The following is a 26146-nucleotide window of genomic DNA, read 5'->3' as shown; positions in this document are numbered from 1 at the left end:
AGTTTTCTTAATCCACTTCTATAGTAGGCAAAGATTTGATTATACCATAAGAAGGCATTCAAGTGAATGAATGGGCCCCATCCTGCCCCAAAGTGAAGAGAGTATTTGGATGTGTTCACACAACACATTACTTTAGTTAATTAACTACACCAATTTTCTAGGTTCACATAACATATGGAATCTTAAACTAATCACACAGACTAAGTTTGCATAACATGGTAGGTTGTCATTTGTGGCTCAATATATCATATGAAACTAACCTTTGGAAGGTCTGAAACGTTTTGGTTAACCCTGTCCATAACCCCGCCCCCCAGTTTTATAATAACTGCAGTTCAATGTTTGTACATTAACACATGAAAACAGTATGACTGCATAGCATTATTTATTTATTAGTCTCAAGGTGGTGTATCACCTCCTCCTTTTCTCTCCACTACAAGCCCATGAAGTAGGTTGGGCTGAGAGACAGCAACTCATTCACAGTACCCAGTGAGCTTCTGGGCTCAGAGTGTACTAGAACCTAGGTCTTCCTGGTCCTAATGCAACATCTTAGCTATTAAACACTGGCTCTCATTAGTAATCTCATGAATGATCCATTTTCATAAAAGCACCAGAGCATTTTATGAAATTATTCTGAACTTTGAAACCCTGTAACAACTACAAACGTAGTTCTAAAGTAATAGTTCTGAGTATCAGACTAATAACATGTCTGTCACCTCATCCTGCTAGTCACAAAACAGATTAGAAAATAGTGATCATAATCTACTTCAAAGTGTCTGAACCAAGCAGGATGTAATGCCAATCACCAATTAAAGATTATCAGAAAAAATATGTTCTGAGTTTATTTAAACAATGTAGACATATACACACACACACAAATGGAGTAGCTAATGGACTGAATAGCATCTTAGAATGCCATGAACTGCTAGCAGTTTATTTATGGCTTAAGCCAGGGCTTTTAACAATCATTTATTCCTATGTCAAGAAAAAATCACTAAAGGTGTTTATGCACTGTATGTCAGTCTATTAATTGCTTCTTAAGTTCTATTCTTGCATATGGGAATTAAAATTAAAAGAAGGGAAAATCAACTGGTTTGTCCTCCCTTCTTCTGGCAGTTTTCATAAGCACAGAAAGAAATGCTGAAAACTGCATATTCTAATATTGAATCACTTATTTAATAACAAATTAGAGTGTGTTGCATGTGAACATTTATAACATGCTCATTTTAGCTGAGAGTTAAACTGGAGCTCCATGCATATTTCCAAGCCTTGCTAATATCAACGAGCGATCTTAGCCTGCTTGGGATGGCCTTGCAAGGCTGAGCAGTGCCTTGGACTATTCCCACCTGCTAGGGCCTAAGCAGGTATTATAAGACCACTGGCTTGTGCCTCCCCCCATCCTTCAGTAACTTCATAAGCACTACGTAAAACAACAACATGGCCATAACCATCTTAACGAAACATTGCAAGAATGGACTCAAACTCCAATCCCATATTTAAGGAATGTAGGAAGATTATTTGTCTAACTATTATAATTGGCAGCTTTAAGGGTTTCTCAGGCAGAGATCTTATTAGCTATGGGAAATGATTCGGGAACTGATACTTAAGAGTTAGGGCAGATGCTCAACCCAGTGGTCTATGGTCCTCCCCTTCCAGCTATAGGGCGTCCTTCCCCGACTTGTCACCTTCCAGATGTGTTGGTCTGCTGGATTACCCCTCCCAGACCTTTTGCAGTGAGAATCCGACGCACCCAAACGTGCAAACCACACTCAAATATCAAATGGCATTTTCTCTCCTATTGTTTTGTTTGCTCGGTTGTTCTTCCTCCCTTTCCGCTCCCACTGCTTTCCCATTGCTATGCTTCCGTTTTTGCCTCTCGCTGGCCCCAACTGTCAGTCTTCTGGCTTCCGCAGCTGCACCACAAAAATTCACGAGGCATTAGGGGACACAACAGTACGGGAAAGCTTCATTTCCCGAGCGCTTCTCTGTCACGCGGGGACCCAAACCGCCCAAGCAGGAACCACAGCCCCTGGCTGCCAGCGACCATCCGTTCCCTCCTTTTCTTTTGCCTTCGCCTGTTCCGGCCGCCGCCGCCGCCGCCCCACAGTGCCCCCTGGTGCCCACGCGCTGGAGTAGCCGCTGCCGCCGCCGCGCCGCGCCGAGCGCTCGCCAGGCGGGGCGGTTGGTTGGTTGGTTGTTTTTCCGGACTCCATTTTAGGCTCGCTCTGGGTTGGGAAGGCTGCCGGTGACCGGCTGCTTGCGGGGCGGCAGTGGGCTACGTGGGGGCCGGGCCGTTGTTGCGCGTGGCCGGTGTGTGACGCTGCCCTCCCGCTTCTCGGGGACTGGGCCGGGGCTGCTCTGAGGACGAAACACCAGCTCCCAGTGGACAGAAATGGGCGCCGGGGGCTGCGCGGCCACTCCCGTTCCTGGAAGGCGCTTCTCCTCTGCCTCTTGCCGCTCCTGAGCCCGCTTGCCGCCCTTGGCGTCTGGACAACCGCCGGCCCCAATGGAGACCCCCGTGGCAGGGCCGCCCGTCACCCTCATCATCAAAGCGCCCAACCAGAAGTACACGGACCAGACCATCAGCTGCTTCCTGGACTGGACCGTCGGAAGGCTGAAGTGCCACCTCTCCAAGGTGTACCCCAGTAAGCCGGTGAGCCCCTCGCCTTTTCTTTAGCTCCTCCCGAGTCCCCCGGACGGAGCAGCACAGCCGGTGGGGTTCAAGAGGTGCCGGCTGAGAAAAACTGCTGCGTGCAAGCAGGTCGCTTTATTTTCTGCTTCTTGGCTTGCTGTAATTATGCGTTTAAAAGGAGTCTAGCGTTCCAAAATGGAGCTCTTCACGCCGCCTCTCTGTATTTGGGCAGGCTTTCTTTGCTATATTTCAGTGTTTTAAAGTTGTAGTCAGTAATAAAAGGTGGCATTCCTACTGGTATCCCATGGGACTGCATAGCCATTTTTCTACCAGCTCTTCCCCAAGCAATGATGTGAGACCTTGGCATACTGGCTTACCAACTAGGCCTTTTTCCCCTTGCTCCCCAATCCAAAATTTCACTTTTCCAAAGTGTGCTCCAGTAAGATTGCCTTTCTTCATCTGGTATCCAACAGTGCAGCTCACTCACTTGTTGCTCAGTTTCTCTGGCCTTGAGGCCAAGTAAGCAGTCCAGATGTTGCTCACTTTAACACTCTTTCTCTTATCTACTGGAGTACAGATACTTCAGTTTTAACTTAGTATCCCACTGTCTCCTAATAAAAAAGTGCATACGGTTTCCATTATTGGAATCTTATTCATCAGTCAAGAAAGCCATTTCATGCAGAATGCTTAGATATATGTCTAGAATAACATACATGCTAAATCACACATATAATACAACCTTCATATTATAAGGGAATAACTAATCAGGAAACTCATTGCAACTGTTGAATCTGCAGAAGCAAATCCATGTTTGCCAGTAACTGTACAATCTGCAAAATAACCCCAAACTTTTAAATAGTTATGTCTAAGAGAATATAAATTGAAATTGATCCTCTAAATGGTACTGGGTAAGCCACTGAAATTTCCTCTTGTAGCTTGCCATCCTAATTAGCTACTCTGTTGCAAACTTTTGCTACAGTATTCTTCAGTTTGAAAGTCTTATTTTGTCAGTCACAACAACAAGAGGAACAAGAATAAGAACAAGACAGTTGTGTCATATTAGGTTCTCTTCCTGAGCTTCATGCTCAAATCATACCTCTCCAAGAAGATGATTATCACAATTCTGGTTAATCACAGAATTGATTAACACAGGTTAATTATTGTTGTTGTTATTTGTGTCCTGACATTTGTTTGGCCATGAAGCCATCCATCTCCCTCAACTAAAGTAAGTTTCTTTGAAAATGTGGTCTAAAAAAACCAAACTGTTGCTTTTGCTTCCTGCATTAGAGTTGTGCAGTATTTTGATTGGATCTCCAAAAGGAGATCTTATAAAACAGCCCTGCCCTTTCCTGGGATTGCATAGCTACTAGTCACGTGATCGTAGGGAAAAATGCGTATTCTTTTAGGTGCTGTAGCTAGGTGCCATGTTTGCACTTTTACCTGCTCTGAAGCATCTTTTGGCAATTGAATCCAACCACTGCACAGCCCTACCTCCCCCACTCTTTTTTTTTTTTTAACTGACTGGAATAGATAACTATCTGCTTTCTTATTAAGTCCCTTTCTTTTCAAGGTGAATCTCTTCCTTTTCATGGCAGATTGGGACTAACACAATTGCCTGACCACCTCTCTCTTTGCCTGTTTCTTTGATTCAGTTTATTCAAGATGCTGTGTAACTCAGGGAGGTTCAGGAGGTTCCTGATTTTTCTATAACTGTTCCTTTGGCATCAACTAGGCAATAGATGCTTGCATTTCTGCCATAAGTCTTTTCTCTGCAGACTGTGTTTGAGCAAATTATCTAATGTGCTGTTTTGCCACATTATATGTTTTCTAACATTTTAAATAAATGAAAAGTAATTTTTAAGACCTCACCTGCACTTTCTTGCAGTTCTACAGTGCTTCAAAGAAAGCAGGCCTGCTGACAGGGGGAAGTGGTATTCTGAAATTATTTATGGGAATGAAGCCTAGTTTCTTATTTTATTCCCCTAAATTGTTCTGTTTGAATTAAATTAATGCATATTTAGTGGTGCCAAATTTGATTATTATTTCCTGAAATATATTGTGAAATATTATAATTGACAAGGAAAATTTGAAAATGGCTTGGTTTAAAAGATAGAATACCAAAGGAAAATCAATTACTTAAAATTAATTAAATTAAAAAATTAAAAAAAAATTAAAATTACTTAGCAGGTTGTTTTGTGTTGTGTGTGTGTGTGTGTGTGTGTGTGTGTGTGTTCTGGTGCCTTCAAGTCAGAATTGCAGTATTGACTCGTAGCAACTACTTGGACTAGTCCCTGCAGTTTTCTTGGCAAGATTTTTGGAAGTGGTTTTGCCATTACCTTGTTCCTAGGGGCTGAGAGAGAGGGACTGGCCCAAGCTCACCCAGCTATGTACATGCCTTAGTGATATGCCTCCTGATTTTTATTTAGATTTTATAAATAGCATCCAGCCCATCATTTCTGGTACAACGTGGAGATTCCATGCAAGTTTATATTAAATAGGAGTATCAGTCTAGGCTACAAAAATATAGTCGAGCAGTAGATGGAAGCAAAGAGATAAAGAAAACTGACCAGGGATTTTTGTAGTCTAGATCTGGTAGCTCTGTTATAGTACTGTAAGGTTTTATTTTCAATATAATAGTGTAATTAAACAATATATAATAATATAACTACCCAGATAATAAAAATGACTTGAATAACTTTACACTACAGATTAATATTAGATCACCCTGTATCCTATGTTCAGATTACGAAGATGCTAGCTCTTTATTTATGTTTAGGTTACCAGGGTTCTTTTGGATCAGCCATTCAGTCTTCTAGAGGAGTTTATAGGACATACATTTCCTCCCTTTTGGGTATGTCATTTAGAGTGACTCAGTAGTTCTGAGATATAAGGCTAGTCAAATCCCATTTATTTCAACAATAAATTTGAATCTCTACTTACTATGAGGGACCGCCTCTCCCCAGTTACATCTGTCCATCCCATCAGGTCTGGCAGAGAAGGCATGCTGCAGGTCCCGTCTGCCAGAGGATTACATTTGGCAGTCCCAGGAGGCAGGTCTTCTCTGCCGTGGTGCCTGGCTTATGGAATCTTCTGCCCCCAGAAGTGAGGTCAAAATGGGGGGGAAATCAGATTTTTTTTTTTTGTCTTGTACCCATAAAAGCATTAGTTAAAAACTGGTTAAAATGCAGTGCCAATGTGAGAAAAAAGAACTAGTTGTGATATTTTATGAGCTTATTTATGTTGAAATTTAGCAGCACCAATATTTATAAATGACACTAGTTCAAGATATATCCCTCTTGAGAAGTATACATACACTTTATTTATTAAAGCTGATTGGAGGAACCATTCTGTGGTTAAAGGTAATAAAGGCATTTTTGTGTATTATCATCACTATACATGTAGATTGGAGCTTTAGACACCATTTACACATATCTCAAATGTTAAATGTAAGCAGGAAAAGGTTTAAATCAAACTTTATTAATCTACAAATATTGTTTACAGCTCTAAGGTAGTGCTACTGAAAAGGATTAATTCTTCCTTTGTCACATCTCTTAGTCTACAAAGGATCAGAGACTGGTCTATTCTGGCAGATTGCTTCCAGATCACCTGCAACTGAAAGATATTCTCAGAAAAGTAAGTTTTACTCTTGTACTGTATTTTAAATAGACCTTTTACTTTTCAAAATAGCAAAGATTGAAAATAAAGTTCTGTTAAACTATATAGAGGTTGTCACTATTATGAAATGGAGCAATTCCTATTGTGAAATGGAGCAATTCCAATGTTGTATAATGAACTACAGAAACTTAATAGAACATGCTGAGTTTGTTTACAATATGAATTGATTATCTGTTTTAGAAAACCATTACTGTGATATTTCTAAGTGTACATGTAGATTAATAAGGTTTAGTTATTTTATATATCATAAATACAAGTGTTAAAAGTGTCATACTTGCTAACTAATGTATTGCATTGATTAGATCAATAGCTGTTCTAATCCTGAACAACAGGTACAGTCCTTTCTAATAACCTCTCCCTGTAGTTATTTATTGATGATTAAAATTGCTGTCTGTTGCCAACAACAATATAAATTATGGAGGAGTAGCAATGATTAGTGATGGCTTACTGGACTGATGGAAAAGAGGGAGAACCTATTCTGCCTACTCTCCAGAGTGTAGGTGGAGTTAATAGGTTGCTATAGGTGGAGCCAAGGGGAGTAGTTTTCTACTCATCTTCTCTATTTCAGAGATCTTAAAAGATACTGGAACAATGCATACAGGCAATAATATTTCTCATCTTACTGAGAAGCAGATATGCAATCTGGTACAGCAACACTAGGGCATTTTTCTGATAATGCAGTGAAAAGCAAGATCTAAACACTTTTTTTATTTTTAAAAATTGCTCAGAAAAAAGGCTTAAGCAAAATCCAGAAACTTCTTTAAAATATATTTTAGATACATAGGTAGGTAGGTAGGTAGGTAGGTAGGTAGACAGATAGAGAAGTGTTTGAATTTTGCTTAGATCTGCATGCTATTTTTTGCTAGGACTAGTAAGTTATAATTATAAAGCAACACTGTTCTCAAATAAAATAAAATAAAGAGCACAAAGCCTACATATATTATGGTGGGAAAGGAGTATCTGTAAAACAGTAAATCTTCCATTGAATCTACATTCCTGTACTCCCCATGGTAGGAATCCATTGTAGACAAATGGCAATGTATAGTACTCAAAAGTTAAAAAAAAAAAAAACTGAATATTTATTTGGAACTGGATAAAGCAATTGGAAGACTGAGTATAAATTTAGGAAATGGGGTGATCTAGACATTAACATCAGTCATTTACTCACACATTTTTCTGATCCAGTGACTAAAGAGCTCACAAGCCCCATTGCACAGACAAGTAAGCTGAGATGTTCCTTAGTATAAAAGTGAGAGTGGGGTCATAGCCACAAACAGATCACTAGATCAATTTTTCCTGAACACTCAGGAAAATACATGGGGAAATATGATTTACAGATACACATACACACACACACAGTCTTTCCTTCTTTTCTCCTTCCTTCCCTTCTTCTCTCTCTCTCTTTTGCTGACACATTCTGTCTTTCCTCTCTCTGATAAGGAAGCCAGGAGAGCAAGCCAGCCAAGAGAGTGCTGTATGTACTGGCCTACCCATTGCTGCATGCTGGGCTACCCTTTGAAAAAGAAGATTGTTAGAACTTGGGTGGTTCATGCAGATGCTGCAGCAGGACCTGCCATTATGGACAGCCTACACTTGGTACTCATTGGCTGTATTAACTAGGTCAAGTTAAGACCTAGAAATTGTATTTGCATAATTTTCCAAGGTTGTTTTTTTTTTTAAATCATAGATTAATTTATTGTGTGAACCCAACACATTTCATACAGTCTATGCAAATGTAGAAAATAGATTAGTGCATGGTACAAACATACCCACTATACCAGTTGTATGAGCACTTAGCCGCATGATTGGTTCTGCTAGTCACCCTGGATTTAATGATTGAGAGAAAGTAGACAGCACTAAAAATATTCCTTTTTATTTTAGCAAGATGAATATCACATGGTTCATTTAGTATGTTCTTCACGGACACCCCCGAATTCTCCAAAACCTGACACTATTAGGGAAAATCATGAATCTTCAGCATCTAGCAACAGCTTGGTAAGTTATCTTTGTGTAAGATGTAGTCATTTAAGTTCTGTCAATAACTAAATGCTGTTTTAATATATGCACCCCCCATAGAAGTAACAGTAGTATGATGAAAGGATGGCAGTATATCAATTATTTTGTCCAGTTTAGAATATTAGTTTATTGATTAAGCTGGTAGGTATAATAGAATTATATAATTTTTGGATTGTATCTTTAAAACTATGCTTTTTTAAAATCAAAACAAAAATGTGCAAGTATTATTCCCCATCCCTCCAGAAATATGTACAATATTTGGAGGTTTTTAACCGATTCTAGCAAGTACCTTACAGAGTACTTGCAAATATCATGGTCTGGATAGAAATTGCTCTGTATAGGCTGATATTCACAATTATACTATGAGTTCTGGATTCATTATGATGTTTTCTGATTTATAATCTGTTTACCTTTTGATTCTTGATGGTGTTGGTGGAAAAGAAAAAGACTATCATGTGAACTAATTTTAGTCAGCAAAATAGTCTGTTAAAAATTTTTTTAAATGGTGTGAGGAGCATAAATAAGTTATTCTGGCACAAGGTATGAAACTGCAGATTGGATTTCTAATAGAAAGAAGCTAATAGTCCACTGTAGAATATTAGTTTAGTTTTCATAATGTTTTGAAGAACCAGATCTTTTAGCATAAAGCACTGAATGCTTTGCACATCTGATTCAAAGTATTATCTGCATTTTATTTTAAGAGTTCAGAACATTCGGGATCAACATCTCCTTCCCCATCTCAAGAAACTGTATATACAGCTGCCAGTAATTCCGAAGGTGTACGACATCGCAACCTTGCACAAACGCAAAATAATCAAATGCAAAGCCATCCATTCCCATATGTAATGCAGGGGTAAGTAGCATATAAATGATCTGAATCCTAAGAGTTTCATTTAAACATTTTATAGTGTAAGCAACATAATGCAGAGCACTGAAATGGCATAAAAATAGTAAGACAAAGAAATTAAAAAGATGAAATAAGAAAAAGAAAATTACGTGGCTAAAACTAATGTATACCAACAGCATTAACTATATCTCTCCCTATCTTTCTGCCCTTGCAAACTATCCTTCCTTCCATCATGTCCATAAACCACTTCACGCATTGTCTTTTGTTCTTCAGACTTGTCCCCTCCCTTATTTTAATCACAACTTTGTTTCCTTCCAACTTGTACATTTTTATATTATATGATTTGCTTTGCTATTTGATCCTCATTTGTTCCATTTAAAAGACCAAACCACCTTTTGCACTGGTATTTTCAGTCCACATTCCTTCAAAACTAATTTATTCTATATCCTATCCCTTGTTCTATCATACACACTTCCATTTCCACTGCATTCAAATTCTGTGTTTCTCCTGACATACCCAACTTTCACTTCCATGTAACAACGTGGGAAGAAGCATGGTCTTACATACATTTTGCCTCTCATAACTGACCACATACAAACCATTAACTTTCTCCCAGAATGAGTAACTTGCTATTGTTCACTTCACTTTTCTTGTTGCACACACAATGATCTTGATCTTTGATTTATTAATTTTCAGATCTTCATTGCATCATGCAATCTATTTGATATTCACTGCAAATCATTCAGGTTTTCAGCTAATACATAAAAAACATACAAAAATACATGTACATTCATATCTCCAACCAATATGCCTTTAATGTCAGCACAAGGATTCCATATACAATTGTTCACAAATACATTAAACATTAAGACATTCTATCTTATCTCTCTCTGCTTTGTGTTGACCATTCCCCAATTATTACATTTATTCTCACATATGCTTTAGTTCTATCATGTATTCTTTTTCACATTAAAGAAACAACCTTCATAATTCAAGCTTATTCATACTATCATATGCTTTCTCTAAATCAGTAAATGTACAGTATGCTTGCTTTCTCAATGTTATGCATTTATCAATGATCTGAAAAATTTGGTCGGCACATCCCATGACTTGCATAAAGCTACACTGACTTTCCCAAATTTTGCTCATTATCACATTTTGTACTGTGTCAGTCAGAATTCTGCCAGATTCCTTCTCAGGCTCACTTAACAAAGTAATCACCTTGTAGGTTTTGCACTCACACTTGATACCAACAATAATGGTATTCTTCCAGTAATAAGGAACAGATGCAGTCTTATTTAACACATTACATGAATTGCATTGCCACTCCTTAAACAAATGAACACATTAATATTTTAACATTTGTTCACTTGTACCATCTAAACTTGCAGCCTTGCTATTTTTCAACTTTCTCATGGTATTTATGGCTTCCTTTTCATAATTTTTTTTAAAGATTCCAGTAGTTGTAGCATTAGTTTCAATTCCATTCTTCAACATAATCACTCATTCCTATACAAATATCTAAAATATTTCTTCCAGTATTCCCTCATATTAGTTATTTGCAAATATTTTCATCATTTTTTATTCCTTTCACCCTGTTGGAAGCTCTTTGGTTACTCCTCTACACTCACTTCCAATGCAGTTTTATATTTTAATTGCTCTGCATTTTTTCTGCCTCTTTGAATCTTAAAGTTGCTTGTAATCGTTGATTACATTCTTTGCAACTATTTTTCTCTCTGTACACTTTATACTGTATCTTCCTCTCATCCTTATCTTTTCCCGCATTCATTTTTAATATCTTCATATTCTCTTTCACTTCATTATTCCACCAAAAAAACTTTTTTCATAATTCCCATTAGCATAAGTCTGCACAGTTCTGTGATATACTGTAACTTAATTCATTTCTCTTTGTTCTAAATAGCCCTTATATCCTCTTTCCTTACATCTACTTTTCAATTATTCTCTTCGGAGATAAATATATCTGGTTTTAGATTTATATTCATTCCTTTGCCTTATGTACGTATGAACAGACTTATACTTTAGCCATATATTAAAAACTAAGAAAGTTTTTCTAAGCAGATATTCAACAATCACCATTCTGAACCATTCTTGGTATCTGAATAGCCCAATTGCTTTTTCTGTAATTTCTTTTCTTGTCCCCACCAATCCATTTATGCCACCTAGTAGCTTCATTGCTTTAATTTAGAATGTTGCAGTTTTTCTCATTTCTGTTTTTTAATTATTATTATGATTCACTAGAGAGTAACATACAGCTGTCACCAACCTAGGGATTCTTACTTTCACACATATCCACAATGACCTAGAGAACAGCAATTTATACTCTCTAAAATACATTTTAGGCATTTCATAACTAAGCCTACACCATCACTTCTCTGCACATATTCTTTTACTGCACTCGACAAGACCAGACAATTTTTATTCCAATCTATTCCATTCTTCATTTTTAGTTTTACAAACTCACAATTTATTTTTCTTTCATTCATTTCAGATGATATTGTAAACAAGAGGCACAATATGTAATTATTTTAGGGAAAATGATTTTTTTGTCTCTGCCAGTCATCTTACAGAAAATCAGTCTTCTATTAACTACTAAGTATATATTTTCCTGGAAAGCTCTGTGTATTTAGCCTTCAGTGTGTACAGAGAATACCAAATGGAAGTCCTTAATTTTTCTGTGTGTCTTTAAACAGAGAAAAATCTCTGTGGCCCAGAAGATATAGATGTAGATGTAAATATCCCTTATGGAATAGAAAAATTCAAACTGCAAACCAGAAGGTAACTAATTAGAACTTACCCTTCAAGAATTATGAAGACCACAAGAAAATTTGATTGTTAAAGGCCCCTTAAGTATATTAAAAAATGAGGTGCAGTTATCTAGTCTTTTGGCACTAATAATAAATAGTTACAATTTCAATGTTTTCCTTGCATTAGAAAGATCTTTAATGTAGAAGAATATGTGATATAAAGAGACCAAATAGATTTTTAGGGGGAATGTTTTTTTTCCCCCAACGGTTTTTGAATAACAGAATTACTACTGGTTCTCTCTTCCCATTACTACCATTTTTATATCTCTTCAGTCTGGGTACATAGAGAATTAGCAAGGTCTCCTGTGACACCTTGCAACCAATTTTCTTCTAAGGTAGAATTGTGATCTGATGCAATATGGTTGCATCAACTTGTATTACAGTGAATTCTGTTGTTGCCTTTAAAAAGAATGTATAGCATTTTCATTGTAAGGATTTTAGATACATGTGAGTTGTTAGATTTATATGTTTGCCATTTCTGGGCAGAACAACAGGCTATATAAATTGAAGTAATAAATAAATATAAACTAAATAACAGTGGTGACAACAATTGTTATATTTTGGCATTTGCCCTTGCTAACTAAATCCAATTTGAGAGGTAAACCATTATAACTACAAGACTTGCTACATTTTTAATGTAATGGAACACAATTTGTGCTAAGGTATTCTGTTAAGCTGTTTTATTTTACTTTAAGCATAACAGCTGGCTGGGGAGTTCTGGGAGTTGAAGTCCACGCATCTTAAAGTTGGCAAGGTTGAGAAACACTGATCTAACCTGTTCTACAGATTGTTTGGTGTAAATAGTACTTCCATTTACTACTGCTGTAAATAGTGCTACCATATACTGCTACTATAAATGGGACTTCAGATTGAGTATTACCATGATAAAAAAAACTGTTTCTGGCTTGTTTATGCTATAGCCATTTTACTTTGCTCTTTAACCTAAAGGTTCCCAGAGTAGCTTACAAATATCAGCAAGGGGGCAGTCTCTGCCTCCTAGCTTTCCACTTAAAAAACATGACACTTGTGGAAAAAGGTGGAGGAGAGAAGGAAAAAGCAGGCTTAGCCATCACTTCTTAAAGTGACAGTTGAAACTTTTGGTTTGAAGGGAGTGTAGCAATTAGTGAATGTGCCAACATTTTATCCTCCAGAATCCATATTGACTTTTCTATAGAAAGTTCTTTTGAACTCATTGCAGTCTTTCACTTCTACATGTTTGCCAAACACTGGGAATTAAATTTGTAAACAGTAAACTATGGGGGATGATGAAATAATATCATCATCATAATATGTAATACTTTGTTCTTTTTAATGCTTTTCTATGTAAGAAGTATCCTAAAATAAGGTTGTTGTTTATATTTACTTTTTGGGCAAAAAATGCTGAATCAGTTATTGTTCCATTTTTGTTGTATGTTTTATCAGTTATGAACTGCCTAGATTCTGTGATAGGGCCATATACATTTTTTTGAAATAAATATTTTAGCTTCATGGCTACTAGATATGGGCTGCAAAAATCCAAACTAGTACTAGAGGGAAGCAAAGAGATACAGAAATGCTAACTCTTTAGTGATCTTCTGAATTTCTGCAGCTCAGATTTGATGGCACTATTTTAACTATATGTACCTCTGCTACATAAAATAATGGGATATAATTAGCTTTAATTTTTTTGTAGCAACTTAGATAATCAGTTTCCTGGGCAAGGAATGTCAGCTGGTTTTCCAATCTATCCTACTTTCAGCCCTCTGCAGATGTTATGGTGGCAACAAATGTATGCACGTCAGTATTATATGCAATAGTAAGTATAAATATAGCATGATTTTAATTAGTACTAAGATGGAAGATTGGTAACTAAGGCAGAGTCTAGATTGATTTTTTTGTAGCTTAGTTTTAACAAACCAATTCTGAAATAAAAATATAGATTTGTTAAAACATGTACTAGAATTGTGGAGTTATAAAAATTGCTTATTTAAGGATAGTTTTTGTTTTGGTGGCTGACTCAGACAAGTGCTTTGTTTTGGAGAAAAGTAATTACAAAATGAACATTTCCATCGCCTAGACTGCATTTTGGGATAAATTTTATTGGAAAAATGGAAAACCCCTATGTCAAGAAACAATTCTATATTTTCAGTTTCTTTTTATGTAAGAATCTATCTTAGCAGGACAGCTGTGTCAAAGGGGAAATCAATCTACTATAAATGCTATGAAATTTATCATATATGTGGCATGATTAATCTTATTCACAATAATTCAGTTGATGATTGAAGAAAAAAATAAGCATATTCCCTTGATTTGGGAGGTATGTAGTACTAACTAATTACTAATAACCCCAAACCCTCTGAGGAATTTTTTTATGCAACCATTCCCTCTTCACTAATCTTCTTGCCACATAAAGAACATTTTTCTTCCCTCAAATGCACTACAAAAAGATGAAGATACATGTCATGGTGAACAAGTATAGGATGAAAATCAGGCCACAGAATTTTCTGATAATTCATTTAGAGTAGATGGTACCTGTAAAAGCAAGCTTATTTTTTGAAAGCAGAGAAACACAGAAGAGAGAAAACTTATGTACAGTACAAATCCTTTTATAAACCTGAGACCCCCTGAAGAGCAGTTTCATATGAGAGAGGAAAAAAACAGGGGCCAGGCTTAAAGAAGCACTTCTGGTAGTCCTCGACTTACAACTATTCATTCAGTGACCATTTGAAGTTACAATGGTGCTGAATGAATGGTGGTTAAGACTGGTCCTTGGAGTTTCAGCTGTCCCAGCACCCCTGCTGTCACATGAGTGCGATCTGGGCAGTTGCCAACCAGCTTGCACTTACAACTGGTTGTAGGGCCCTGCGATCACGTGATCACCATTTGCAACCTTCTCTGAGGACTTCCCCGTGAAGTCAGTGGGGAAGCTGGCAGGGAAGGTCACAAGTCACTGAAGTAAGTCTCCCCCACCTGTGCATTCTTCCTCAGCCCCTCTGTGCTTGTGCCACAGTAGTCCCTTGGACACTCCCATGCACCCTCCCTGAACCTTGCCATAGCTTCCATGCACCCTCATGCACCGTCCCTGACCCTCACTGCACCTCCCTCACACCCCCATGCACCCTTTCTGACCCTTGCTGCACCCCCCCACCACTTGAGCACCATCCTCAATCCTTGCCACATTTCCCTTGGGCACTCTCGCGCACCCTCCCAAGCTGTGCTGTGCCTCTCTTGCACCCTCGTGCACCTTCTCCAAGCCTCACCGCCTCCCTTGCACCCTCTCCAACCCTCGCCACGCCTCCCTTGCATCCCTGCACATCCCCTCTGACCCTTGCCACACCCCTGTGTGGCGAGGGTCAAGACCCAAGCACAACCAATTGCTTAGCGATGGAAATGCTGCTCCCAATTTCCGTCGTAAGTTGAGGACTACCTATACATAATTTCTGTGCTTCAGGCTGACTCTTATTTTCAAAATGCCTGTTTCAGCTACCAGCGAGGGAGAGTGCTTTCTTCTCTTCCTTAATTCTTTAAAGGGAGAGGGCTGCCCTTCTCACAGCAGCTAATTCAAGTGCCATGATGAAATTGTTTTGTTGTATAATATAGTTAGCTAACTAATATGCCTTGCTTTTGAGAAGCCATTAATTATTTCTGTTACAGTCAAGCTGCAGTTTCAGCCCAGGCAACCCTCAATCCTGACTCTACCAGTCCTCCAACTCCACAACCCACAAGTTCTGAGAATGATCCTGTGAATGAGGCCCCAGCAGCTCCAAATGTAGCTCCACAGGAGAACAGGCCTGTAAACCAGAATGTGCAGATGAATGCTCAAGGAGGTCCAGTCATGAATGAAGAGGACTTCAATAGAGATTGGCTGGACTGGATGTACACATTCTCCAGAGCAGCTATTCTCCTTAGTATTGTATATTTCTATTCATCCTTCAGTCGCTTTGTTATGGTGATGGGAGCTATGTTACTAGTTTACCTGTAAGTAAATATGGTATATTTATATAATCCATACTTTTTTTGTGAATTTAAAGCACACTGAATTGGAGAAAGTGGAAGAGTTTGTACATTATGTATTTTGTTGTGAACTTCATCAGTTTGCACTCCCTAGCACTCACTTTGGAAATAGATATATGGATTAGTCTGCAGATTTATTAACTTTTCTGTCACATGATTAGGGAGCTTACTGTTAATGGTCTGAATGTCGCAGTTATTTTATTTTTTTACATGGTCTAGCTATTCGGAGTACTTACAAAGTGTAGCACCATCACCTGCATCTAAAACACCCCTGAGATTGCTTAAGGAAAAACCAGTGCATCTCAATGCATCCTCTCTTCCTGGATAATTATATATTTAAAAAGATGAGTTCCTTGTTAGCATCAGATATGATTTTTTCCTCATATGGTTTTCTAGAAAAGATGTATATTTTTGCTGAAATCTGGGACATTTTGGACTCATGATTATTCCGCATAGCAGAAGGCATCCTTTCTAACTATTCTGTGATGCTAGAATCTGTAAAAAAATGGGAATTTAAACATGAAAAGGAACCCTTGAAAAGATCATATAAACATATAAGTTTACAATGCATTTCTAAAATTTGAGCAAGCTGATGGGAATATCTATCTTAAAATAAAACAGAAATGGGTCATGAACAGAATAAAAACTATTTTATCCATCATTATATCAAATTAATTCTTTCAGTAACACTTACAATCGGTGGAAAGACAGACCATGAGAGTCTGAGGGATGAGTAGTTTGCCTAAGGCTATCCAGTGAGTTCATAATTGAGGTGAGATTCCTGGTGCTATATATTAGGAAATCCATAGATTGAATTCAGAAAATCTCCTTGATCTTAGTCCCAAGGTTAACTATTAGTGTACATAATTGTCAAGCATTGAGTTAATTATATAATCTATTTTAAAGTTTATTTCTATTTAATATCTGAAATGCTATCTATATAAAATTCAGAATCATGTTCATATTTTAATATGATATTTATATGTCATATATTGAATATGCTTTTTAATTTCTCAGTTATGTCTCCTCATTAAAATTCTGTAGAATTAGAAATTTATCAGTCTTATTCAGGGAGTTGAAGCATATGACACAAACTGCTTTTTTTGAAAAAAAAAAATTATACTGTCTTTATTATTTTTTATAAATACAGTGGTACCTTGGGTCATGAACTTAATTCATTCCGCGACTCTGGTCACGACCCGAATTAGTCACGACCTGAATCAAATTTTCCCATAAGGTTCAATGTAAATACAGTTAATCTGTTCTGAACCATATGTATTTTTTTTTTAAACCACAAAAATATGACACAAAGTACAGTACAGTACAGTATGAAGAGAGAGAACACTAACCTTGCTTGAGGCGTGGAGGACAGGAAGGCGGGTGGGGAGGCGGTTATTGTTTGGAGGGAGAGTCCCCCTCCCTACAGGAAGCCACGACCACGTGTGTCAGCAGGGAAAATGGCCACGGATCCTGTTCGTCTTCTGATGCGGAGTTCGCGAACGGAAGCAAAATTTTGCGAACGGTGCTGTTCGTGACCCGAATTGGTCGTGAACAGAAGCGTTCGTGACCCGAGGTACCACTGTATCTCAAGGCAACAAACATACCTAATACGTCTTCCTCCTCCTACTTTCCCCAAAACAACAACCCCGTGAAGTGAGTTAGGCTAGAGAGAGAAATTGGCCCAAAGTTACCCAGCTGGCTTTCATGCCTAAGGCAGGACTAGAACTCACAGTCTTCTGCTTTCTAGCCTGGTGCCTTAACCACTAGACCAAACAGGCTCTCACTAGTTGTTTGATACGCTTGAACTGTACATTCAGAGTTGATGACTTAATATCTTCAGTATGAAATTCACATTAGTACAGCCCAGAGAATGTATATTCTGGATTCTGAAAATATTTTATATATAGCCCTCTAGGTTATTTACAATTGAGCTGTGTAACGGATACTCAACATCAGAAATTTTCTGAAGGATGTATATAGCATGAAAAGCAAATTTTTACTCCTTATTTTGATAAGAAAGGGTTATGAGGTTTAGTACATTCATTTGTTTGATTTAAATACTGCCTTTCCTCCAGGAATTCCTTTTCCCAATTTTCTTACAACAACCACCCTGTGAAGACATAATGATTGTCTCAAAATCATCCAGTGAACTTCTGTAATCAAGAGTGGACTTGGATCTAGGTCTCCCTAGACCTAGTCCAGCACCACCCCCACTGTATCCTATTAGCGCAAGATCATATCCAGTACATGGGCATGTGGCATATAGCTCACAATTGGAAATGAGTGTGAAATCCTCTCACTCACCACCCAGTTTATATCTTTTATAGTGGTTTGATACAACTTTAGTCAAATTTAGACTCACTGAAATCAATTGAACGTTTTAGTTTACATTAAGATTTAATCCATTGTATAGTAAGTGTGCATATTTTTCATTTGTGAAAGTTGATCAGTAACACTCATAATATTTACACCGATTGTTATGTGCTCATCTAAATTAAAACAGAATATGTTAGTGCTTCTACATGTATGTTTTACATGTTACATATATTCAAAAATATATAATTGAACCATTTCAGTTATGCGTTCAATTACACACAATACATTCAATTGCATTCAAAAATATGTAAGTTCCTGGCTGAGGAGTTCTACAAGTTGTGTTCCTAATGCATCTGGGGAAGAGTGAGTTAAATGATATTACCCTTAACTGATCTGTTATAATTTGTTGTTTTATATTATTTCCTGACTTACATGTTTTATTTCATCTTAGATTAAAAAGATACATTATTTTTTTTAGTAATTTTGTCAATGTCTTATAAAGGCACCAAGCTGGGTGGTTCCCATTCAGACAAGAAGGAATCCAACAGCCTGCAGCAAACAATGCAGATATAAACCATGATGGTCAAAATGTAAATAATGCTGGACTTGAAGAAATGGTAAGGAGATGAGTTGAGCAACACCATTAATTTTAAATTTAAAAATTATTATTTTATGAAACTTGATCTCTAAATTGAGGAAATTTAAACTCATCTGAACCCTGGCAAGACTGAGTGGCATTGGGTTCGGGATCCTGCCAGTTCTGGGACTACTTTGGTACTGGATGGGGTGGCACTGCCCTGGGCAGACTCAGTGCACAATTTGGAGGTCCTCCTAGACTTGCAACTCCTGCTCAAAGAGCAGGTGGCAGTCGTGGCTAGGGGGGCCTTTGCACAACTCCATGTTGTGTGCCAATTGTGCCCTTTCCTGGAATGGGAGGCTCTGCTCACAGTCACTCATGCCCTAGTCACCTCTATATTAGACTACTGTAATGCACTCTACATGGGGCTGCCCTTGAAGAATATCCAGAAGCTTCAACTGGTGTAGAATGTGGCAGCACGGGCAGTTATGTGTGCTTCTAGAAGAGCACACAATACACCTCTGCTTTGCGAACTGCATTGGCTGCCAGTTTGCTTCCAGGTCAAATTCAAGGTGCTGGTTTTGACCTTTAAAGCCCTTCATGGCATGGGGCCAGGTTATCTGAGAGACTGCCTTTCCCTGATCACAACAGCTCATCCCATTAGATCTGGCAGGGAAGATATGCTACACATTCCATTGGCCAGGGACTTGCATTTGGTGGATCCCAGTAGGCTGGCCTTCTCTGCTGTGGCTCTGTCCTTGTGGAACATTCTCCCCGTTGAAGTTAGACTCGCCCCTTTCCTGCTGTTGTTTAGGAATCCCTCAAGACCCAGTTGTGTCATCAGGGCTGGGGGTCTTTGGGAACCAGAGACATTCTTAGATGGCTCCACTGTAATTGATATTCTGCTCTCTCCGTGGGGTTTGTATATTTTAAAATCTTTTTAAAAATCTGTGATAATGTTTTTATTCTAATAATAACTTTTTATCTTTTTATAATGCCTGTTTTTATTCACTTGTTATTTTATTTTTAATTGTTGAATGCTGCCCGGTGTCACTTCGTGTGAGATGGGTGGCTATATAAATGTGATGTATAAATAAATTAAAATAAAATAAAAGTAAGGTTATGAGTCTATGCATGCTTAATAGGGAGTAAGTTTAGTTGAAACCAGAGCTTCTGAGTAAATTTATATTGGATTGCAATCTCTTATTAATTTTTACCATTTATAACATGGTGTTGATTTGCCTATAATTTATCAAATTTGCAAAGAGGAATGAATACATTGTACTTAGGTATCTGGATAGGAAAGAGGACATATTTTCCAAGAAACTGCAGTTTACAATAATTCCATTAATACAAATTCCATTAAAGCAATTAAATCACTTAGGATTTTTTTTTCTATAAAGGAACGTCTCATGGATGAAGGTATTGATGAAGACAGCGGCGAAGACATTGTTGACGTCAATACAGAACAGCATCCTGGATTTATGGCTTCTGCGTGGTCCTTCATCACCACTTTCTTTACATCCCTCATTCCTGAAGGACCTCCACAAGTTGGCAACTAAGCAAAGAAGGAACTACTAGTATGCTTTAAAGTGGAGTGGAAGTTGACTCTGGGAGGGAAGAATTTTAAATATAGTGCAATTGCAAAAAATATATATATATAATGTAAATTTTCTGATCATGCTGTACAAAAATGTGATTTTTTTCTTTCAGCTTTCTCATGCTAATGAATATTTTAAGCAAAATGGACTACTAAATGCTTTAAAAATATTCTTCTTTAAAGAAGAAAAATGTAAAAAATTGGTCTTCCATGTTTTTGTTTTAATTGTATTAACACTAAGGGAAGGAACCTGTAATTGGTGCAATGTCCTTCCTTTAAAGAGTTATTAAATTACCAATTAGAAATAAGCTCCTTCATAGTAAAATAGAACTTGTGTTGGAATCTTTGTCATTGTTTCTTTTTTAAAAAAAACTGTGTATCAAAAATCTATATTGGACTTATAGTTTTGAGCAACTCAGCCATGCTATTGGCCTGTTCTCTAGGTTTTCCCACTCACCTCATGATATCAATAATAAAGCAACGTTTTGAAGAGAATAGATAACAACTAAATACATTACAAACATTTAATCCATACTGAAGTTTAAAAAATAGTTACAGGACACACAGATGAATGTAATTAGTTTTTAAATTAAGCTATAGTAATGAGGAAACTTATCTGGAACTCTTCAGTATTAATTTGCATGAGCAAGGCTCAGTATGTCTGTTCTGTATAAAAACAATCATAAAGAATGTTGAATACATCTTAACTGTTATTTATAGCAGCATCATCTAAACTGCTGTTCTTCACATGTGTTGAACTGCAATTATCATTTGCCATAGATAGAGATATTTGGGGGTGGGGCAGACATAATAGATCCAGAGGTTACATATATCAAAATGAGCAGTGCTAGGTGCAACAGAAATACATTAAAAAACCAATGCATAGAATAACTTAAAAGATAGAAATAAGTGATGTATTTAGGCAGAGTTCATGAACTTTCAATGGTTGGCGGGTAAAAAAAAACAACTCATTATAAAGGTCCCCAAATTAATGATTATTATGATGATTATGTGCCATCAAGTCATTGACTCTTAGCAACCACACAAATAGATTTTCTCCATGATGATCTGTCCCTAACCTGGTCCTTCAGCTCTTCCGATGTGCACTAACTGCTACTGTAACTGTGTCTGTCCACCTTGCTGCAGGTTGTCCTCTTTCCTTCCACCTTTCCCAGCATTAGAGCCTTCTCCAGAGAGCTGGGTCTTCGCTTAATGTGTCCAAAGTAGGATAATTTGAGCCTGGTCATTTATGCCTCAAGTGAGAATTCATTTGGATATTTTTGAAACATTAATATTGCTGATATTTCTTAAAATGTTAACTCTAGAAGGCAACTTAATCCATTAGGCTACAACTACAAATATCAAGACAATCATTAAGCTGGCCCTGGTACTGCAGTTGCCATTAGATTCTTGAAATAATTTTTCTCTTAACTGCCTGCTGAAAGTGAATTTGAGTGTCTTCTAAAATTGATGGCCAAGAGGCAAATCAACCCTTTTCTAGCATACAGTTTGGATAGTTTATCTGTGAAAAAATAGTTAATGGCCATAGCAATTACTGATTTGAACATAATTAGAGTGAAGGAATAATATTAAAAACAATAGGACCTTTATGACTAAATAAAGTGGTATTAAGGAATTAACTCTTACCACCTATACTTTTTCAACTGCATTTGTGCTTGTAGCACTAGTTTCAGTTATTTTCTGGCAAAGTCAATCATTCATGGCTTCCTTACTTGGAAATGGGCCATTGGCATGTTTATCAAACAGCAGAAGTAGGTTCTGTTCACTAATGTGACTGATTAATATAAGAGAATCCTAAAAGGTATTTTTCTACCCATATCAATTATGATCAGTAATTAAGCAGGGAATCTTTCACATTTTCACAAGTTAAAAGTTAGCAGATTTTTTTTCACAGAACCCAATCAAACTTGAATGGAACAAAGTTGAAAGTTATGGATGAAAAAGTCCATCAAATCAAGTTTAATCAGTAGTTATTCTAATCAATTTAGCCTGGTTGCATTATCCCTTTGCTAGTTATTAATTAGATATACACAGAACAAACTGGCAATTGAGTATTATAAAAATACTTATAACTTAAGTCCAGAAGTAAATCTGGATTAGAACAGTAGTAACAGCCTACTATTCTAATGATATCATGCTCTCTAGTAATTGCAGATTATCATGTTTTTACTGGTGACTTGAGTCTACAAAGGGACAGCCTCCACTGAAACTAACAGAGAACTAGAGTGCTGGTATTCTAATATTTAAAAGATGGCAGATAATCAGTTTTGAAAATTCTTGGGAGTTTCCAGTTTGGATTGAATCTTCTATAGGGAATGAGAGTATCCTGACTTAACCAAGCAGAAATTGATTGCTATGTTTTACTCTGTATTTACAGCTTAGAAAAAGAAGAAAGTCTATCATGGTAGATGCTAATGGTAGGAGCCCGTGGGATGAAATTGGAAACTTGAAATGTTTAATTTTGAAACATAGATATAGTAGGCATCATAGAAATCTGATAGAATGTCAAAGATGAGAAAAGGTAGTCCTTGGGTTATGATGGCAGTTGGGACTGGGATTGCCATCACTAAGCAATGCAGTCATAAAGCATGATATCACATGCCTGCATCACAGTCCCGGTTGCTGTTGTAACCCCAGGACCGCATGGGTTGTTAAGCAAGGACCTCACATGACCATGACATGGGAAGAGGTGGGAGTCCCAGGCAAGCAGGCTGGAGGGTGAGCGCTACAGGTGGGTAAGTGCTATGGAGCATGGGTGGGTGGGCAGGCAAAAAAGCAGCGGGAGTGGGAACGACTTGTGACCTCCCAGCTTCCCCATTGACTTTGCTTGTAGGAAGCCGGCAGGGAAGATCATAAATGGTGATCACGTGATCACAGGATGCTGCAACCATCGTAATTGCAAGCCAGTTACCAAGCGCCCAAATCATGATCATGTGACCATGGGGAAGCTGCAACAGCCACAACTTCAAGGACCAGTCATAAGTCCCCTTTATTCAGTGTCATTGAAACTTTGAATGGTTGCTGAATGAGTGGTCATAACCTGAGGATACCTGTATGATACAATTATTTTGAAGTACATAGGATGAATAGGGAAATATGTCTAATTGTTCTGTACATCAAAGAAAGTACTGTGTCAAAGAAATAAACTTCAGAAGGGCAGACTTCTTCACATAACTGCTATATGAATCCCTAGAAATAATTTTGTAATGGGGAAATGCTATTGCCCTTTGGCTAAGTACAGGTAGTCCCTGGGTTACGGATGACCCATAATTAACAACAGAGCCTATTGTAGCAAAATTCAAATTAAATACACAATAATGCGAGTTAAATACACAATGGTTCGAGTTAATTACACAATACTACTCACTATACAATACAATACTGTTCTGACTTACAAATTCGACTTAAGGACAGACTTTGGGAATGGAACTCGTTATTAAACTGGGGACTACCTGTACTCATGGTGGCACTGAGACAGATAACGAGAGAAATGTATTAGTAATGGATTATTCAGTTACTCTCACAGAGCTTGTGTTCTAATCATAACAAAGATGTAGTGAATGATACAGTTCTACAGCAATGAACCACACAAGTGACCAAAAAGGATGTAATCCTGGACTCAGTTGTAAGGGGTGACTGAGACTGCAAACTGTGTGGGTTGTTAAGCTGCTTGGGGAAATGACTATATTGCTATTAAAGTGTATATATAAGTACAGTAAAGAAATGTCAAAGATATTCAAGGCAGTCATCACGTTTGACTTCAAAGGAGAAAAAATCTCTAAAACGGATTAGTACAAATAAATGCACAAAAGTCAAATCTGCCTAGAGTGTTTAGGGCATGCAGCACTCAGGATCATAATAATGAAACCTCCAGTGGCATGTCTCACGTAGTTCAGGTGAGGTAACACTTAGCTGCAAGGGAATAGTGCAGCAATTAACAAATGGTGTTTAAAGAGCTTAAAAGAACCACAGGTGGGACAACAATGGATTAAACCATGTCTGTTGGGGGGGGGGATTTGGGGCATGTTAAAAATAAGAATGATTTAAAACCTCTTCAGTACATCAGAAGGAAGAAGAAGGGTAAGGAGGTGGGTGGACTATTAGACAACAAAAGGATTAAATGGGTATTGAAGTGCTAAATAAATATTTAAAGAGTCAGATGCAAATAAATAAACAAATAAATAACCTGCCTGTACCTTAACTACAGAAGACATAGGGCAGATACTTTATCCGAACAACATTTTCAAAAAAGATGTTTGAGAAACTGAGACATCTGCTTATGATAAGGAAAGAGGTTCTGCAACAGCCTTCACTAAAACAATACCCACAATCACCCCCAGTCTGCAAGGTCAATGACTGTATCATTTAGAGTTTATGAAACTTGGAATCTATCCTTAGTCTAACCCAGTGTTTGTCAACCTTAGCAACTTTAAGAAGGGTGGACTTCAACTCCCAGAATTCCCCAGCCAGCCAATTCTGTACAAGAAGACTGAAAAACAGTCTTGAGTATCACCGATTATTAACAACTCAGGGAAACCATGTAGAACAAGGCTTCTGAAATGCTTTCCAGCCCCTTAATAGCAGCAGAACTCTGGGTCATGTGATCAAGAGACGGGAAGGATGGGGCACATAGGAACGAAGCAATTGGCAGCCCTCCAAGGCACTGCCCAGCCCTCTCTCCCAGGGGGATGCATTGGGGATTTTTTTTCTGAATTTCTTTCTTTGTTTATGGTCTGTAGCCCCAAACCATATCCAGCCCATTTTGAAACTCAATTTCCCACCACACCAGATATGGTCCCATTTTGTTCTGGTTCTGAAGAGTAACTTTATTTTATTTATTTATATATTTTATTTTTTTTATAGCTGCCCATCTCACATATGTGACTCTGGGCTTACAACAATAAAAAACAAGAGCAATAAAAATATGAATAAAAATAAGAAACATACAATCATATAAAAACCACTGTTAAAAACTCAACTCAACATAAACATAATCACAGTCAGCAGGAGAATACAAGCAAAACAACTCATTCAGTATAGCCTTTGAAAAGGCTCACCACTACTGCTGGAGCCCCAAGCACGGTGGCACAGCCATGTTTTCAGGCCCTTCCTAAAGGCCAGAAGGATAGGGGGCAATTTAAGTTCTGGGGGGATGATGTTCCAAAGGGTGGGCACCACAGTAGAAAAAGCTTTCTTCCTGGGTTTTGCCAGATGACATTCCTTAGTAGATGGGACCCATAACATGCCTCTCCTGCCAGATCTGATGGGACAGGTAGATGTAATCAGGGTGTCAGCCCTTTGAAGTAATCCAGACAAGTATCAACCATGAGTACTAACACTACTTTTATTGTAAAGTTACAGTAACAGAAGTCTGAAAGTACCTCTCCCCTCCCTTATTTTACTCTCCTGAAAACTAAGGAGGGTCCCTTCTAAGATATTTTCTCCAGTCCTACCCCTCCTTTGGACTCAGATATCATTTATCAGACCATTGTCTATGCTATGGCTCTACCTCCTGTTCCCCACAGTCATTCCCACGCACCATTACACAGGGAGAGGTGGTCCCTTACTCTGCTGATAGAAAGATGGGTAAACAGCAGAATCTCACACACCTATACATAATTTCTTTCTGATGTCCTGCTGGATTGGA

At 37.8% G+C, this 26146-nt stretch overlaps 1 protein-coding gene across 2 annotated transcripts; it reads left to right on the top strand.

Moving 5' to 3' along the window:
* The first annotated feature begins 2123 nt into the window (after positions 1-2123).
* HERPUD2 (HERPUD family member 2) lies at positions 2124-20808 on the top strand. Of its 2 annotated transcripts, none has more exons than XM_007431483.4 (8): positions 2124-2650; positions 6185-6262; positions 8186-8299; positions 9022-9173; positions 13731-13787; positions 15626-15949; positions 18804-18918; positions 20282-20808. In XM_007431483.4, exons 1-8 carry the CDS (start codon positions 2504-2506, stop codon positions 20438-20440), a joined length of 1146 nt encoding a protein of 381 aa, XP_007431545.1. In that variant the 5' UTR covers positions 2124-2503; the 3' UTR covers positions 20441-20808. The 2 variants fall into 2 exon arrangements, with proteins under 2 accessions (XP_007431545.1, XP_007431544.1); XM_007431482.4 differs by having other exon boundaries at positions 2128-2650; positions 13665-13787.
* Positions 20809-26146: the final 5338 nt, after the last annotated feature.

This window comes from Python bivittatus, unplaced genomic scaffold, assembly GCF_059951505.1.
Source record: "Python bivittatus isolate LINGU-HERP-01145 unplaced genomic scaffold, Pbiv_v1 ctg000610_np1212, whole genome shotgun sequence".
Taxonomy (NCBI): Eukaryota; Metazoa; Chordata; class Lepidosauria; order Squamata; family Pythonidae; genus Python; species Python bivittatus.
Note: the sequence above shows the minus strand (reverse complement) of the source record. Positions and strands in the feature narration are given on the sequence as shown.